Source organism: Oreochromis niloticus, linkage group LG7 (assembly GCF_001858045.2).
Source record: "Oreochromis niloticus isolate F11D_XX linkage group LG7, O_niloticus_UMD_NMBU, whole genome shotgun sequence".
Classification (NCBI taxonomy): Eukaryota; Metazoa; Chordata; class Actinopteri; order Cichliformes; family Cichlidae; genus Oreochromis; species Oreochromis niloticus.
Genome location: NC_031972.2, coordinates 31,424,794 through 31,443,205, shown reverse-complemented (window position 1 = coordinate 31,443,205; position 18,412 = coordinate 31,424,794). Strand labels below are relative to the sequence as shown.

Here is an 18,412-nt window from a genome sequence, read left to right as displayed (position 1 = left end):
TATGTTTGAATGCCACGCTGTCACTGGGAGCCATCTCACTCCCTCCCTCCCCGACACCACCTCCATTTAACTGACTACATTAGAAAGAAAGGGCTGGGGTTTTTTTCTCATGTTTACAGTAACTCCCAAAAGTCACATTTAAATTAACATCCTCCTTCTTTATTACGTCCCCATTTGCGTGATCCCCATTTGACATCATATACTGTGACTGAAGAATAAAGCGAGGTCTCCTAGCCTCATAGCACAGTTTATATAACATCCAGTAGTGCTGAGGGGGGAAGCCTGTACGGCTCTGGATCAGAAGCAGTGATCTGTGGTTGATTCACTACACACACACACACACACACACACACACACAGGGACTTTTTGCTGTGTCGCCCACTGAGGGCTTCTGACTTTAAAGACCCAAATACAAAGCAAAGCTCAGTTCCATCTCCAATGATGCGTCAAGGCACATTAGGAAATGCAGCTCTGAATCAGGGCACTGTGGCTTTAATATCTGAAATCCTTGATGTCTATTTTTCCAGCATATAAAACATTTTGGCGCCCAAAGACATGTCGACGTTACCTCAAAGGAAATATCACCCAGACTGTGATAAGTGGGGATTAATTTACTCAAGGCTCGACACATTTTTGTTCATCAGTCGCCAGATAAACACAGGAGAATGCAAAGATGCCTGTTAAGTAAGATAACACACACTCCATAACTTAAAAACACTCAGTGGCCACTTTATTAGATACACTGCCCATTAACACAAATGTCTAAGTAGCTAATCACATGGCAGCAACGAGACGGACCGCTAAAGTTCAAACTGAGCATCAGAATGGGGAGGAAAAGTGGATTAAGTGACTTTGAACGTGGCATGGATGATTTTCCCACGCGACCATTTCCAGGATTTACAGAGAATAGTCCACAAAAGAGAAAATATCCAGTGAGCGGCAGTTCTCTGGCTGGAAATCCCTTGTTGATGTCAGAGATCAGAGGAGAATCGGTGAACTGCTTCAAGCCGATATGAAGGCAAATACTTAACTCAAATAGACACTGGTCACAACCAAAAAGAATAACATCTATGAAAGCGCAAATGCATCAAACCTTGAAGTAGATGACCTACAGCAGCAGAAGACCACACCGAGTGCCTCTATTGTCAGGTAAGAACAGAAAACTCAGGCAACAGTTTCCAAAACCGGAAGACAGAATATTAGAAAAACATCTCCTGTTGTGACGAGTTCCAATTCTGCTGTAATATTTGGATGTTCAGATTAAAACTTGATGTGAACAACATGAAAACATGGATCTGTCCTGCCTTGTATCAGTGCTCCCAGCCGGCGATGGTGGTATAAAACTGTGGAGTATACTGGAGGATATGTTTAAAGCCCCAGGCTACCTAACCACGTCAGTATCTTCATCATCACAGGGTACCAGGGTCTCACAGGGTATCACAGGGTCTGATAGATGCTTCCAGCAAGCTAAAGCACCATGTTACAAAGCTCATCTCAAAGGGGCTGGAGCCTATCCAAGCTGTCTTAGGGCGAAAGGCAGGGCACACACTGGACAGGTTGTCAACCTGTTACAGGGCTAAAAAGTAGAGACAGACAGCCACTCTGATGGGCAATTTAGAGTTACCAGTTAACCTAACCCCTGTCTTTAGAATGTGGGAGGAAGCTGGAGAGCGAACCCACAGAAACACAGGGAGAACATGCAAACTCCACACTGATGGTGGAATTGAACTCAGGACCTTGTTACTGTGAGGCAACAGTGCTAACCACAATGCTACCCCCTGTATTCACGGTAGAGCAAGAACAAGTCTTAAACTGAACATTTAACAGTGTTTCCTGAAAACCCTCTGCTGTCTGATCATTTCCTGATAACATTTACATTTACGATAATTGATTACACAGCAGTGGAGAGAAGACTTTATCACAGTAGATGTCTTTCTGAAAGTGCTGTAACTAAGTTTAAGAATATAATCCACCCACTGTTATCATCTTCAATGCCCTGTACCAACACAGAGCAGAGCAGCTATCTGAACGCTACTCCAACAGAGGTCGATTATCTTGTTAATAATTTTACCTCCTCACTACGTACGACTCTGGATACTGTAGCTCCTGTGAAAACTAAGGCCTCAAATCAGAAGTACCTGACTCCGTGGTATAATTCTCAAACACGTAGCCTAAAGCAGATAACTCGTAAGCTGGAGAGGAAATGTCGTGTCACAAATTTAGAGGATCATCATTTAGCCTGGAGAAATAGTTTGCTGCTTTATAAGAAAGCCCTCCGCAAAGCCAGAACATCTTACTATTCGTCACTGATTGAAGAAAATAAGAACAACCCCAGGTTTCTCTTCAGCACTGTAGCCAGGCTGACAAAAAGTCAGAGCTCTTCTGAGCCAACCATCCCTTTAACGTTAACTAGTAATGACTTCATGAACTTCTTCACAAATAAAATTTTTATCATTAGAGAAAAAATTACCAATAATCATCCCACAGATGTAATATTATCTACAGATACTTTTAGTACCATCGATGTTAAATTAGACTCTTTTTCTCCAATTGATCTTTCTGAGTTAACTTCAATAATTAATTCCTCCAAACCATCAACGTGTCTTTTAGACCCCATTCCTACAAAACTGCTCAAAGAAGTCCTGAGATTAATTAATTCTTCGATCTTAAATATGATCAACCTCTCTCTAATAATCGGCTATGTACCACAGGCCTTCAAGCTGGCTGTAGTTAAACCTTTACTTAAAAAGCCATCTCTAGACCCAGCTGTCTTAGCTAATTATAGGCCAATCTCCAACCTTCCTTTCATATCAAAAATCCTTGAAAAAGTAGTTGTCAAACAGCTAACAGATCATCTGCAGAGGAATGGCTTATTTGAAGAGTTTCAGTCATGTTTCAGAGCTCATCACAGCACAGAAACAGCTTTAGTGAAGGTTACAAATGATCTTCTTATGGCCTCTGACAGTGGACTCATCTCTGTGCTTGTCCTGCTAGACCTTAGTGCTGCGTTCAATACTGTTGATCATAATATCCTATTAGAGCGATTAGAACATGCTGTAGGTATTACAGGTACTGCACTGCAGTGGTTTGTATCATATCTATCTAATAGACTCCAATTTGTACATGTAAATGGAGAGTCCTCTTCACACACTAAGGTCAATTATGGTGTTCCACAGGGTTCAGTGCTAGGACCAATTCTGTTTACATTATACATGCTTCCCTTAGGCAGCATCATTAGAAGACATAGCATAAATTTTCACTGCTATGCAGATGACACGCAGCTCTCTCTATCCATGAAGCCAGGTGACACACACCAATTAGTTAAACTGCAGGAATGTCTTAAAGACATAAAGACCTGGATGGCCGCTAACTTTCTGCTTCTTAATTCAGATAAAACTGAGGTTATTGTACTCGGCCCTGAAAATCTTAGAAATATGGTATCTAACCAGATTCTTACTCTGGATGGCATTACCTTGGCCTCCAGTAATGCTGTGAAGAACCTTGGAGTCATTTTTGACCAGGACATGTCCTTCAACGCACATATTAAACAAATATGTAAGACTGCTTTCTTCCATTTGCGCAACATCTCTAAAATTAGAAATATCCTGTCTCAGAGTGATGCTGAAAAACTAGTTCATGCATTCATTACTTCCAGGCTGGACTACTGTAATTCATTATTATCAGGATGTCCTAAAAACTCGCTGAAAAGCCTTCAGTTAATCCAAAATGCTGCAGCAAGAGTACTGACAGGGACTAGAAAGAGAGAGCATATTTCTCCTGTTTTGGCTTCCCTTCATTGGCTTCCTGTTAAATCCAGAATTGAATTCAAAATCCTGCTCCTCACATACAAGGTCTTAAATAATCAGGTCCCATCTTATCTTAATGACCTTGTAGTACCATATCACCCTATTAGAGCACTTCGCTCTCGCATTGCAGGCCTACTTGTTGTTCCTAGAGTATTTAAAAGTAGAATGGGAGGGAGAGCCTTCAGTTTTCAGGCCCCTCTTCTGTGGAACCAGTTTCCAGTTTGGATTCGGGAGACAGACACTATCTCTACTTTCAAGATTAGGCTTAAAACTTTCCTTTTTGCTAAAGCATATAGTTAGGGCTGGACCAGGTGACCCTGAATCCTCCCTTAGTTATGCTGCAATAGACGTAGGCTGCCGGGGATTCCCATGATGCATTGAGTTTTTCCCTTCCACTCACCTTTCTCACTCACTATGTGTTAATAGACCTCTCTGCATTGAATCATATCTGTTATTAATCTCTGTCTCTCTTCCACAGCATGTCTTTCATCCTGTTTTCCTTCTTTCACCCCAACCGGTCGCAGCAGATGGCCGCCCCTCCCTGAGCCTGGTTCTGCCGGAGGTTTCTTCCTGTTAAAAGGGAGTTTTTCCTTCCCACTGTCGCCAAAGTGCTTGCTCATAGGGGGTCATATGATTGTTGGGTTTTTCTCTGTATTTATTATTGTGCTATCTACTGTACAATATAAAGCGTCTTGAGGCGACTTTTGTTGTGATTTGGCACTATATAAATAAAATTGAATTGAATTGAATTGAATTTACTCACAGTCAGTCACAAATTGATTTTTTTTGGTCTCCTCACTCTCTAAAATTGGCAAAATCAACCTCACCAATCCACAGACGCCATGAACGTGTCACATGCGCACGTTAGCTCAGCAGTTACAGATACACAAAAGCTCTCGACTCATCCAAGTTATCAAATGTGAAACAAAACATTTTTGAAATGGCAGTCAGCGCGACGTTGTGAGTAATATACTGCAATAACAGGCTGTTTTGTGTCTGCGGTACACGCACTCTGCAGTCCAGGCGAAGCTGGGATGTGTCACCATGGCAACCAAGAAAACATGACTTTAAAGGAAAAGGTAAACCATGATCCTTCTCTAAATCTGAGCTGTTTTTAGTCATAATTAACCCATTTTAATTAATAACATATTCAAAATAAACCAGCTGATGTTTAAGACTCTGGTCTCTCTGATCACTCTACCAACCCTCTTGTTTCATCCCGGCACCCTTTAAAATTGAGCTTTTTTAATTTTGTGCACATGAGACCAAACACACATTGTGTTCAGGGCCACAAATCAACAGATTAGAGGTTGGGAGTGTTTTACTGTAAGGTTAGCGTGACACCTTAGGCTCAATTCATATGTCCAATTTCTAGCTGGAAAAGATCTTGGTGATGGTGTGCAAAAATCACTAGTTCCCTGATTGTTGGTCCAATACCAAATAAATATGTGGTTACCCACTGCAGCATCTGTGAGTTTTTCACTCACATGTTGACATTTCTGGTTTTATTTTAAATATAAACCCCTCTATAAGTCTTATTTTACCTAGAGTGGCCTTAATAACCGGTGTCTGTTACATAAAGAATAGTTATGGAGGGATTTTTGGCAAAGCCACATTTTTTTCCTGTTCATCTCCTTTCACTGTGATGTGAACACAGAATGAAACGTGCTCTTACCCGGACTCTGCTCATGGCCTCTTGAGCCTGCTGCATGCGGGCGCTCTTTGTGGGTGTCCTCTCTGACAGCAGGTGGGTGCAGCCCAGGTAGGTCGCTGCAAAGATGATGCCATCAATAAGGTCTTCAGGGTCACACGGTCCCGGGACTGCATTTAACAAGATGCACTTGTTAGAAAAACACACATAAACGCTGCATATGTACATTAACATGCTTTCAAATAAATATCTGATATATGAGAAATACTAAATATGAGACAGAGGTTCAGCTGAGAACAAAAATATGATTATCACTCACCGTCTACAAACGTGGGAAACTGTGGAAGAGATCTGCGAATCTGAGAAGGCGCAGGAAATTTAAAAAAAACAATTATTATTTCTCCTCACACACTGCAGGTCCTCCACTGACTCATTCACATTCAGGTGAACACCTTATAAGAGATGCAGGCCTTTGCAAGATTTATCATCACCCTAGAGCCTTACTGTGTTTCTACGACGGCATTTTAGGTTCTTTTAAGGGGTCGCATGAATGGGATAATTTTACTGGAAAGAACTAGAGATAAGAGCAATATGCTATAAATATGGTGGAAGTAAAATTAATAATATTAATCATAATAACAACAAGATACGCTTGGCGTATAAGTGACATGTATGCATTATGTTTTCTCTGTGCAGCACTTTACAGCCATATCTCACAGCCAGCTGCACTTATCTGTTGGAGGAGGACTCCTCTTAATGAAAACAATACCTTGTCTCCCTCGATGACATGAATGGAAGAAGGTACTGTTGCTTGCATATGAATTTTTGAACCTACAAGATTCTGTATTTACATATAACCTTGAAAAGTGAAGTATTGACTTTTTCAAGTAAATTTGTGATTTTTTTTAAACCTTTTTTTCCTTATTGGTAAATTTTTATTCGTAAAATTGCAAACTTTCTTATAGCAAATTTGGGTGTTTATGTCTTAATTATGTGACTTTTTAATCTATTTGATTTGTGAGGGTTTTTTTTTTTTAAATATTAATTTTTTTCTCTTAAATTTGTAAAAAAAAATTTAGTTAAATACTTTATTTCTTATAAATTTGTGACTTTTTAAATCTATTAGATTTTGGAGTTTCTTTCAAGTAAATTTGTGGGATGTTTTTTTTCTCCTACATTTGTAAATTATTCTCATAAATTTGCAACTTTTTTCTAGTAGATCTGTAAGTTTACTTTATGTCAATTTTATACATTTAGTTTTATACCTCATAAATTGGCAAATTTTCCCCCATAAATCTGAGATTATTTCTTGTAAATCTGCATTTTATCTGCCTTACTGAGTTTCCTTTCTCATTACTTTTAAGACTTTAATATTACTTTTTCTCAGAATATTATCCCTCGTTTTCCACAAACCTGCACAGGCTGTAACACGTTTTCAAACATCCAAAGATCTTTCTTTGCCTTATTATGACCCACATTTAAAAAACTCTCATGTGACATTTATTCCAAATATCAGTCGGTTGTTATTTACGGAAACGTAATACTGGGCAAAACAAAAAGCTGAGTTCTGGGAAGTTAAACTCTCACCTCCTGCACAGACTGCTTCTGAGGAGGTGACTGCGGCTGAGCCTGAGTCTGTGGCTGTTGAGAGGGAAGCTGCTGCTGCTGCTGATGTTGACACTGTTGATGCTGATTAGGCGGCATGTGTGGGTACGGCTGTGGCTGGGTGTATGTCTGCGGTGACCTAGCGGCATCCCTCTGCTGTGAATGGTGGCCTTGTTGGTGCAGGTGGTGGTGATGGTTGTGCTGGGACTGTCCAGTGTGATAACTTTGGGGATTGGGGGCTCTAGAAGAGTGATCAGCCCTCAGGGGACTGACCGGATCCCGAACTGGAGCTGAGGTGTAGCAGCTCGGAGACTCAGAAGCAGACTCAGAGGGTGAGTGAGGAGAAGACTGTGGGAGGGGAAAAAGAGAAACAGGAAAAACTCCGGTGAAACTGCAACTCTTTCTCTGTATTCTGTCGACACAAGGGTCAGGATGAAGCATTAATACGAGTACCAGAAAATGAAATGAGAGTTAGCGATGTAAGCTAACTGGAAAGGATAAAAATACTTTATCAGTGCAGCGCTCCACAGAAAAATCACTTGATGACATCAGTCAAGCCCTAAAGACAGTCTACTATGGTTTTTCTTATTTATGGAATACATTGTTAAAATGAGTGCAGTGCGATTGTGGCTCAGCAGATAAGAGTATAAAAGTCCTATACACAGTAAGTACCAAACGCTCTATTTCAGGAATTTTTTTAATCTGTTAGTGGGAGTAGATATCCCTTATATAAGGGGTGTCAAAAGTAAGGCCCAGGGGCCAATACTGGCCTGGCAAAATTTTAAACTTTTAAACTTTAACATTTTCTGAGAATTAACAAAAACTTACAGGGCGGGCAACAAACTACCAGAACTACTACTATAATTTTACACATTAATCATGTAGTTTCACTGGTCCAGCCCACTTAACATCAAAGTGGGCTGTATGTAGCATTAATTATGTAATTTAAAAGGAGACTGAAATCCCTGCTTTATATAGTGATCTCAGGCACAAGGCCCCGCCCACGCATTGTTCAAACTTTCTGTTTATCAGGGGCAGCCAATCAGAAGAAAGTTGTCTATAATGACTGGACTGAGATAGCAGATGAACTGAGGGGCTGGACCAAGCCTCCCTATGAGATAAATATGGATTATTTTGCACTGTGAATCATGCAAAGCTGCTCTAGCGGAGTCCAAGAATACAGAGGTGGAAATGAGCTCAACAGATCTCCTTTAACACTGTGGAAAATAAACAGCAGTAATACATAATAATATTTTAAAACATATTTTTCGCATACCTATTACTGCTTTAAAATGATCTTTATATGTTTCTCCATCTTTGTTCAGCACCAGCCTAATTCTGCTCTGCCGCCTGCCTCCTGTTGACATGCTAAGCTAGACAAAACTCCTATCTCAGCTAAGACAAATATGTAAGTCGCCAAAATCATGAATTAATACTTTACTCTGTGCCATACCACCTTACCACCAGGTGCGATAATTAACACTTTGAGGCACACTCAAAAAGACGATTTGAGGATTAATTTTGAGTAAAATGCAACTGAAATACACAAAATTAAAAGTGTATTTATTCAAATAATTAATCATTGAGGGAAATATGCTTGGAATAACTGAATGGATACCAACCAATCGTATATCATTTGACCAGATTCTATTAAATAACATTTTTACAATTTATTTATGTAACAAAATTACATGTAATCACATTACTTAAATTCAGAATTTTGGCATAAATAATTTGAGGGCACATGAGTAGTAGTGCATCATGGATTTGATTTGCTTTCTGGTAGGGGTATATGTAAGATTAATAGTAAAGAAATCAAAGAAACTTGGACAAAATATTTTATGATTTCAACTCTGGTGACTATGATGGATACTGGCGGCTCTATAGCAGCGTGAGATAATATACGACAAGAAAATGCATCAAATGTGTATTGAGCTGATAAAATATGTGTGGAACATGAGATTAGATGCTATAGAAACAGAAGAAGCATGGGGGAAAAAAATCACTAGAGATGTTAAAAAGTCCTGAAAAAAATCACAGAAAATGAGGCAAAAACCAAGAAGCTGCAGGTCTTCTATATCTCTGCACTGTCATGTGATAGTGCGGTTGGATAGCTTCCTGTATTTTTGCTTAAAACGCTGATCCCTAAAAAGATTCAGCTTTCTGTTCTGTTTCTGTTTAATGACTTCTATATTTATCTGCTGCCATCATGAGAGAAACCTGCTCACTGTGGAAAAACAAAACAACAGGAACATGAAAATAAAAAGGCTAAACTGATCTACTCCCCTGAGTCAATCAAACTGCATCTTTCAGTCTGTTGTGAAATTAATAAAGTAACTGAAGGGATACTAACATGGCCAGCTGTAGTCTGCAGGGGGTACGCATCCTCCGTGGGGCTGACCTCCTGTCTCATCACCCAGATCGGCTCCACAGGTTGGTCAGGTGTGTATGGGGAGCGCATCGTCTTTGTCTTCACCCCCTCAATCGCCTCCTTGATGTCTTTAATTGCTAAGCTGATGGCATCTCCTGAGCCCTTTGCACCTTCTGCATTCTGCTCATCCTGGGCCTCACCTGAGCTGCTCAGCCCAGATGGAGGTGTCTTGGCTTGGGTTTCTGGCTGTCTGGGTGGCTGCCTGCGGTTTTTAGTGACAGGGCTTTGATCGGCACTGCCTCCCTCGCCGTCAGACTGACCGTCATAGTGGTGCAGCCGGCAGCCAACAGAGCGATCCAGAGGGGAGCGCTGTGAGCGCCGGTCTCTGGCCTGCCTCGGGACATGATGGGAGCCCTCGATGGGGGAGGGCGGAGCTCCTTTTTGTACATTCTCCTGTCTGTGGGTGGTAAAGGGCTCTTGGCGGGACTCCTGGTGGCCCCTGTTAGCCTCGGTCCTCTGACTGGCCTGCCTGCGAGGTTCCCTGTTTGGCTCAGGGTAGGAGGTCTTAAGCGGCTCGGGAAAAGAGTTGGGATGGGGTTTTGACTCAGAGTATGACTCGTAGACCGGCTCTGAGTAAGACTTTTGGTGGGACTCTGTATAAAAGTCTGCATAGGTTTTTGGATAAGATTCAGAGCAAGAAGTGGAGTGGGACAACGAGCACGACTCAGAGCAATCCTCATCCTCCTCTTCTTCTGGTGGCAGGTCATTATCGGGTAGAGGGCTCATACTGGCGTCCTCACTGAAGTGGTCCAGCTGGGGGAAAGCTGGAACATCAGGGGAGGAAGGAGGAGTTGGTGAGTGAAGTGGAGGTGGGCTGTGGAGAGGTCCATCCATACTGAGCGAGGCAGCACTCTCCGTGTCAGAGCAGAGATCTGTGATTTCACTTCCCTGAGCTGAAGGATCCTCCTCCACATTGTCCATCACTCTCTCTTCATCCTCCTCCACCCTCTCAGCATACTCCTCAGCTTTCTCATCATGCCCGCAGCCAGAGTGACCTTCTCCTGGGTGGCGGTCTCCATCTTCATCCCCTACCTTCTCCTGCTTTCGATGATCCTCTTTAAGATCTGATTCCTGCTCACACTCCATTTTTCTCTCCTGGAGATCTTCTTCAGCATCATCAGGAGGAGCATTGTGAGTGTCAAGCTGTACTTCACAGGGTGCAGCACCAGATACAAGATGGGTGGGTGTAACAACAGCAATGGGAGTCTGGTGAGAAGATTCCCTGTCCTGTGATTGGTCCAATACAAGATCAGCTGTGGATGATTCCTGCACCTGCACCTGCCCTGGACCTTCTCTCTCTTCCACACCTGGTGAGGAGTCCTGAACCTCTCTGAATGGCTGCCGCTGTCTGTGACTTCTCAGTCTGGGGTTAGGGTCACCGTGACGGCGGTAGCGAGTGACGGCAGCGCGGGGTTGCTGGACAGGACGTGGGTCAGCATCCTGACTAACCGCAGCTGGGGCAGAGCCCGGACTCAGAGGCTGACTTTGCCCTTGCCCTTGCCCTGATGGAGGCCGGCGGCGGTGCCGAGGCGGTCCACGACCTCCAGGTGGGTGGTGGTGGTGATGGTGGTGGTGATGGTGAGGAGGAGGGTGATGGTGATGATGGGGATTCAGTTCCCCATCCTGGTTGAGCATCTGACATGGTCTCCAGGACCGGCGTACAGGAGGGTCTCCAGTGGTCCCATTGGGCTGCCTGCTCCTCTGAGGCCCCGAGACCTCCTTGTGCTCCTCGCTGCCTTCCCCCGTTGCCTCTCCCTGATACTTGTGGCTCATGGCTGGGGTATGATTCGAGTCCAATTTTCAGAACATGCTCCTCTTACTGCCAAGAAAAGCCAGCTCAGGGCACAACCTGGGAGAGATGGAGACACGACATAAGCAGGAAAATTATTAAAGATTAAGGATAAAACATGAAGGCTGTGAAGCCAGAGACAAACGGGGCAAAAACTATATTAAAATAAATTTTTTTAACTGCTTTTGCTAACAGATAAGTGAGAGAATAATAATCATTGTGTTGATATAAGAACTCACAAATGCCATTAACATGTTTGCCTAACATCTAAAATAAAATAATGATGGCTTTGGTGATCACCCCTAGTTTGCACTGCAGGTCTCTGCTGCCTGGGGCTCATTCTCAGTGCCGGATGAACCCGTGTCCTTAGTCACGTCCACCTCTTTTTGAAAACTATACTTTGCCTGATCCAATGGTGCAGTAGCAGAGGTGTGAAAATAACTCTGCAGCTCTATTTATTACTCACACATCTACGTCCCACTCACCCCACTTGTCTGATTGTTTAAACTGGAATAAAAGCTACAGAAGGATTTATGAGCTTGAGATGAAAGCTACGATGTCTCCCGAGATCGCCAAGCACGGATAAAAATCACATCTTTTTCAGACTCGGTTACACCTTGTCTGTACCAAAATACATAAGGCTGCTAGTAACTGGAGACCAGTCACCGTGAATCTAGATTGATTTCCCACTGTGATCTGTGCCAGCTGCCGACGAGCTTCATCACAAATCAATATCTTAATTACCTGACTTTATGTACTACAAAAGCATTAAGTTAAAATTACTAGACTGCTACTTTACATTTTCCAGGTCTTTTGTTTTGAAGGTTTATATGCCATTGACTAACGAACATCTCTTTTAATAAACAGCAATATTGCATATCACACTAAGCAGGGACTATACTGCTAATAGCAAAAAAACCAAAACAAAATCCAAATCCTCAGGGATGCAGAGCAATTTAATCTGCACCCTGTTCATCCGTCCGTCCGCCAGCAGCTGGCAGATGGCACAGGGTGGAAAACACGAGAAGGAAGAGGGAGAGGAGGAGGCAGGGCAGGGCAGGAGGACAAGGAGGAGCTTCTATCTTGCTACGTGATAAGATCTGACAGAGAAGAATGGATAAGGGAGTGATCTAAATAATAAATGCCCTCTGTGAAGGAGAAGCCCCTTTTTGATATGTATTTAATGTGACGAGGCTATCGGGGAATCACTCATTTATCTTGTATTGCAGGCTTCTGAGGTCAATAAGCTGAGAGAGGACACCCGAACGTCACCTCGCAGCATGTTTCAGAATATTAAACTGGTTCGGGACAGTGGAGAAAACACTGCAGTGTAGTGGGATATAAAGGAGGAGAAATAACGTTTATAAAGGCCAGCATAGAAAAGCATTTCCCATTAGTGCTACTCAATATATTTCAGTGAAGATGCATCTTAAAAGGCTCGTATCTGATCTGCCCTCAGTTATTACAAGAATCTATAAATACATTAGAGTGACATTACAACGTTTTTTAGCTTCTTCTCACAGCTCTGCAGCTAATGGTCAATCAGAGAGTCCATCGGCGCGCTTGTTTGCTGACTTGGCCTCCGGGGGTTATGGGCTTTTTCAGGGCTTCCAATGCAGGCCGTGCATATGTGAACCAAGTCTACCATTTTTGCAGTCATTGCTAAAGAACGCAGATAAACACCTCAAAACCTTTGCCTTATTTATTCTGACTGTAAGCACAAAAACCTCAGGATAAAGGCTTGTGGCTTCAGTAATGCAAGGAAGAACTTAAAATAGGAGATTACAACAGTAACTTGAACCAAATGACTAATTTTTTACTTTATTTACTCAAAAACAATCTGAGAAAAGGGAGACAAGGCTGGACTGAGGAGTCAAGCAGGAGGGGCTATTGCAGTACATTTGATCTGCAGATACACATCATGTCCTCTATGGTTTTATAGTGTGGAAATTAGTCCCGCTTCTGCAGAACTGGCTATGTATGTGTGCATCTTCTCCACCTTGGACACCTACTAGGCGTAACCCTTGTTTCTCTTTTTCTGAACTGAGTGGTGTCTGCGATATTTTGGGCCTGCTTCTAGAACAAAATAACTGGGTGTGCATAAGAGGTTAGTGAGGGTGATCTCTTCCTGTACAGCTTACTACAGCTATGCTCGGAAAAACCCAGAAATTCAAACGGCTGTCAAATTGTGCTTTGACTGATAAACTGGGGTGCCAAAACTCGTCATTAAGGCTACAGGGGCGGTCGTCAAATGTCCTCTTTATGGAGGAAACAGTTAATGTGGGGTTGCAAGCCTAAATGCAGACAGCTGCAGACACCACACAACTGCTTTCTCTGTTCACTTGTAAGCATGACTCAAAATGTTTTGGACGCATTTGCGGAGCTAATTCAGGTCGTTAACTTAAGGAGTCTTTCCAGATCTACATCTCGATCCAAAACTTTTTGGTTGGATTCTTTATCAATGTGACATTTATAAAAATGGGACGTTTTGCAATGCATCTTCACAGAAAAACTGGGAGACATCATCTTGATGTCAAGGAAGGAATCGCAACTTAATCTGGATCCAGGAAGTATATTTATGCATGGTGTTTTTGGAAGCTTTCCCACAGCTCATTACTTAAGTGTCCCACAAACATCTTTGACTTAATTTCTTCATTTATTGCTAACAAACAGACACAGGAAGCTCTTGATCCCGTTTCAGTTATCCAGACTAACCTAACATGGTCACTGCTAAGAAATCTGCTGACAACACTACAGTCAGAAAACTGTTTTGCTTCCCTCATGAATGGATGAACCTTCCTGTGTGAAAGCAAACCCTCAGTAAACGTCTTAATGTGTATTACAACAAACCAAGGCAGAAACAAAAAAGGATAAATGGATTTTGCAGCGTGGAGAATGCTTACTGCTATTTTTTCTTTTTTTTGTTAAGGCAATTTCAAAAGACCTACTAAGGAAAAAACTGATTTGTATACAGCTTTAGAAAACCAGGAATTTGGAGCATTCAGCTGCATTACTTAAAGATTGGTCTGCATATGCTTAAAGCAAAGAGTGTGTGACCATACTTAATGAAAGTCTGTGGATATTCCTGTTATTTTTATATATTTAATAAACAGAAAAATGTATATTTATATTTTTTAATCCTATTCCTGGTGAGTTTTTCTTTGGTGAAAGGCCAAGGTCTTTGGTGGGTGCCAAATTTTTTTTTTTTTTTTTTTTTTTTTTTTTTGTACATGCAGGAAAACCTCTGAAGCGTCCTTATTTTTTTTCCTCTCATCTTCATGACATTTGCATCTCTTTTGATGAATGTCAGTGGCTTTGCAGCAGCCATAATAAACTGTGAAAAGGTGGTACAAGGATTACAGATGTCTCATAACACCACCACCTCTGTAAAGGTGTTAAGTAAATTAAAGGCACAAAAGTGAATATGTGAATATGCTGGATGGTGAGGGCAAAGGTTAATGGTGATGCTGAAACATGAGGACAGACCACAACTGTCAGGAGGGGAGGCAGGAAGATCGAGGATGGACCTCCAGCATGGCTAATGTCCCACTCTGACTAGAGTTTACAACTGGATAGCAGCGGATGGGGGAGTCCAGGGAGAAAGGGGTGACTTGGGTCACAGATGGCCCTGGCAGCACTGCTGTTAGTCAGGCCGGGCATGCAAAGCTGAGAGGCGAGCGCCGCGCCTCCATCTGTCAGGCTGAAGTGAAAGCTGCCGGGTGGGGGATTTACTAACCCATTAACTCGCTGACCTTTCACTGACAATCAGCCACATACACTATACATACCAGCAGAGCCCTGAATGATTAAATCTATTTAACACTCTATGCATGCATCAGGGCTAAAAGGCAGAGTTAAACCAACAAATAATTGATTTCAGTATCAATGCTGCTGTCATTATGTTACATGATTAAACATTTAGTCTATGAACTGTCAGGAAACTGTGACAAACACTAGCATCACATTTCACAGATCCAACTATTGGCACAAACTTGGAAAATTCTGGCCATGTTTACAAACTTGAGGTGGGCCGTCAACACCTGCTTAACGCCATCAGGGAGAACGTCACGTGAAAGAAATATCTGTGCGTTGTTCTACTATACTCACATTTCAATGTGGATCTTATGTCTGATTATGGATTTTTAGTCCTTTAACAGCTAAGCTAAGCAAAGCTAACCTCAGCTAATTAGTCCCACGGGGAAAAAAATTTCAAGCAGTCAAAATAGAAAAATGGACAAGATAAGTTATTAAGTAATAAAAAACTGAAAAGAAAGCAAAAATAAATTTATATTATATTATGTTAACAGGAATTTGGGAAGGTACGGAGCCCCACAAGGGACATTGGAGGAAAAAAAAAATGAAGATGAATTTTTGAGATCCTGAGTTACTCGGGAACTATGTCTCAATTCCTAGGCCGCATCCTTCGGAGGCCGCATTTGAAAACCGATTACGTCACAGCCAGGCGACGAAGGCTGTCCAAATTTGAAGGCTGCTCAAAATGGGGCCAACAAATGCGTCCTTCATTTCCCTGGATTTGAAGGATGGGTCGGGTGTATCCTTCATCGCCCAACCTATCCCAGAATTCAGTGCACGGTCCAGCCAATTCCAGTTTCCAACAATGGCGTCAGCTACGCAGTTTTAATATTACTCTTTCTGGGTCACAAAATAAACTTCTAACATATTTTCAGGCGAGAATGTAGCTGTGTAAACTTCAAATAACTGCTCGATTTATCAAGACATCACATATTTGCAAAAGTGCTCCGACATTTTCGGAGACGTCTGTTACCCACCAGTTTGATAACTAGCCGGGAGGTCAAGGCTCACTAGAGCTGTCGAGAACAACGGACTCCCAGCACATCGTTTTCAGACCCACTGCGATCTTTCGCTACTCAGATTATGATATATGAGTCACTTGGATAACCTAAAAATGTTATTGTTTGGCTTTTTCAGTGTTTTATTTGTTCCTCAGTAAATCGGCTTGGCTGAGATTAAAGTTATAGTTTTCACACAGCTGAATAAACGTCCAACAGAAAACTGATTAAACAGAAGTGTGAGATGGTAGAGAATGAGAGAGATGGTAGACCTGACCCATGTAGACAGCGAAGGCCGGGTCCTTTGAAGTATGCAGCCGCGTTCTCGCTCCTGAGTGACTTTTGCGAGATCACGCAAAAGTAACTCAGGATCTTACAAAAGTTTTGCAGGATCTTGTAAAATTTCATCTTCATTTTTTGTTTCTCCAATGTCCCTTGTGGGGCTCTGTAGGAAGGTGACATTGGGAAGGAAAAACTCCCTTTTAACAGGAAACAACGTCCGGCAAAAGCAGGCTCAGGGAGGTGCCATCTGCTGTGACCGGTTGGGAGCAAGGGAAGGAAGACAAGACAAAGACACGAAAGTGTTTTGTTGGTTATCAGCTAGCTAGGAAGAGTCACCTGGAAGAGTCGTCATTTATAGAAGCTAAATCTGTTTTCATACCAGGCTTTAAAAAATGCTTTTAATGGTGTAAAGTTGAGCATTTTAACATCGGAGTGGTTAGGAATTGACTCACTCGGCCTCAAGTGGCCACTACAGGAATTACAGGCTTTCTTGTATTGTTTTTTAAGCCTGCACACTCAATACTGCAGTAACTCTTTCTGTATATTTCAAAGAAAAAATGCCCAACATAACCCAGTTCCATCTTCTTGTCATGATTAGCTGCCTTACATAACAGTAAATTGAAGTAACCTAAGCTAGTTTAGGGTTTTTAATACATAATTTTAATATTTTTTCTCACATTATGCTTTACGTAAATTTAAAAAAGAAAGCAATGGGCAGATGAAAACGCAAGTACAACTATCCTCATCTTTCTCTATCCAAGTATGATTCATCCTCTCCCACACACACACACACACACACACACCACAGAAACAGACACCCACTCAGCAAGCATATGGCCCATGCAGGGATGCATCAATCGTGACATTACGTGCACTGTGTTACATGTAGCCTCTGGGAGACGATTAACCCATGAAGCTGGCATGAGCTTTTATTTTGAAGGCGCACTCGGTTTCTTAAATATCCTCCCATGGCCTTGATGTTAAAATACCAAAAGCCTTCTTTGCTTTTGTGATTGCTACCATCATTATAAATGATCAGCCAGTCTTACAGCCCGCTTCTCCTAATCGTTGAAATGGTATAGTTCCCGTTTCCTAAACGGTCATTGGTGGGGTTTTGTTTTTGTTTTTTTGGATATTTTACAGTCGTTCACTGCATCACGATCTCTAAAACATTTCCTGACATGCTCGTGGAGAGGAGATAAAACCGTTTAGCGAACTGTCACCTGTCTAAAAGCCTCCCTCTCTGCCCTCTCGCGCTCCACATTCATCCTCCGCAGGTGTCAGATCCGCCATCAGTGGAAACGACCCGTTCACATTCCCACTAAAACCACCAGAAATACACGATTCCTCGTCTATCACACCAGCTCCGGGAGGTGACATTTACTCATTTACCTGCATGTCAGTGGAGGAGAGGCCCGGCTTCGCCTGCCGTAGTGTACATCGCCCCTGTGTCTGCGCGTTCTCGCCCGGATCGGCTCGGTTTGTCCCTCCAGACACAACTTGCTCGGATTACAGCGGAGAGCTCAGCCCCTCCTTCTGCACCGTGACATCAGAGCGGATTAGCGATGCACAAAGCGCCTTTATGAACACTGCTGATGTCGGTGGTGCAGACACAAGCAGCTCTTTACGGCCGTGAGCTCGGTCAGCCTCATCCCACCTCCTCCATCAACAGAGAGCAGCCTGCAGCTCTGCAGCACCGTCACACTCTCACGGGCTGTCGGAGGGGTCGCTGTTATCCTTCTGTGGATCTCTCTGGTGTCATCCGTTAGAAAGAAAACACCTGTGAAACCTGCGCAGGTACACAAAGAGGTATACATATACAGACCCTTTCCAAAAAATTAGAATATCATGGAAAAGTTTATTTATTTCCATAATTCCATTCAAAACGTTAAACCTTCATAAGATAAGATAAGATGACCTTTATTAGTCCCACAGGTGGGAAATTTGTTTTGTTACAGCAAAAGTGCAAAGTTATGTAGCAGAAATTAGAAATTAGAAAACACTGGAATGCAATAAAATAAAATAAAATAAAATACT

General features: G+C 42.3%; 1 protein-coding gene across 1 annotated transcript in view; it reads right to left on the bottom strand.

Annotated features, from left to right (window-relative positions):
* The window catches only part of LOC100698823 (amyloid-beta A4 precursor protein-binding family A member 1), a 32,585-nt gene extending 14,492 nt beyond the window's left edge, over positions 1–18,093 (bottom strand). Inside the window, exons 1-5 of the mRNA XM_005470443.4 lie at positions 17,768–18,093; positions 9,416–11,342; positions 7,045–7,410; positions 5,777–5,816; positions 5,482–5,627 (exon numbers count right to left, since the gene is read on the bottom strand). Of these exons, the coding sequence (XP_005470500.1) occupies positions 5,482–5,627; positions 5,777–5,816; positions 7,045–7,410; positions 9,416–11,266 (2,403 nt within the window). The 5' untranslated portion in view covers positions 11,267–11,342; positions 17,768–18,093. The remainder of the gene's footprint in view (positions 1–5,481; positions 5,628–5,776; positions 5,817–7,044; positions 7,411–9,415; positions 11,343–17,767) is intronic.
* Between the last annotated feature and the right edge of the window lie 319 nt (positions 18,094–18,412).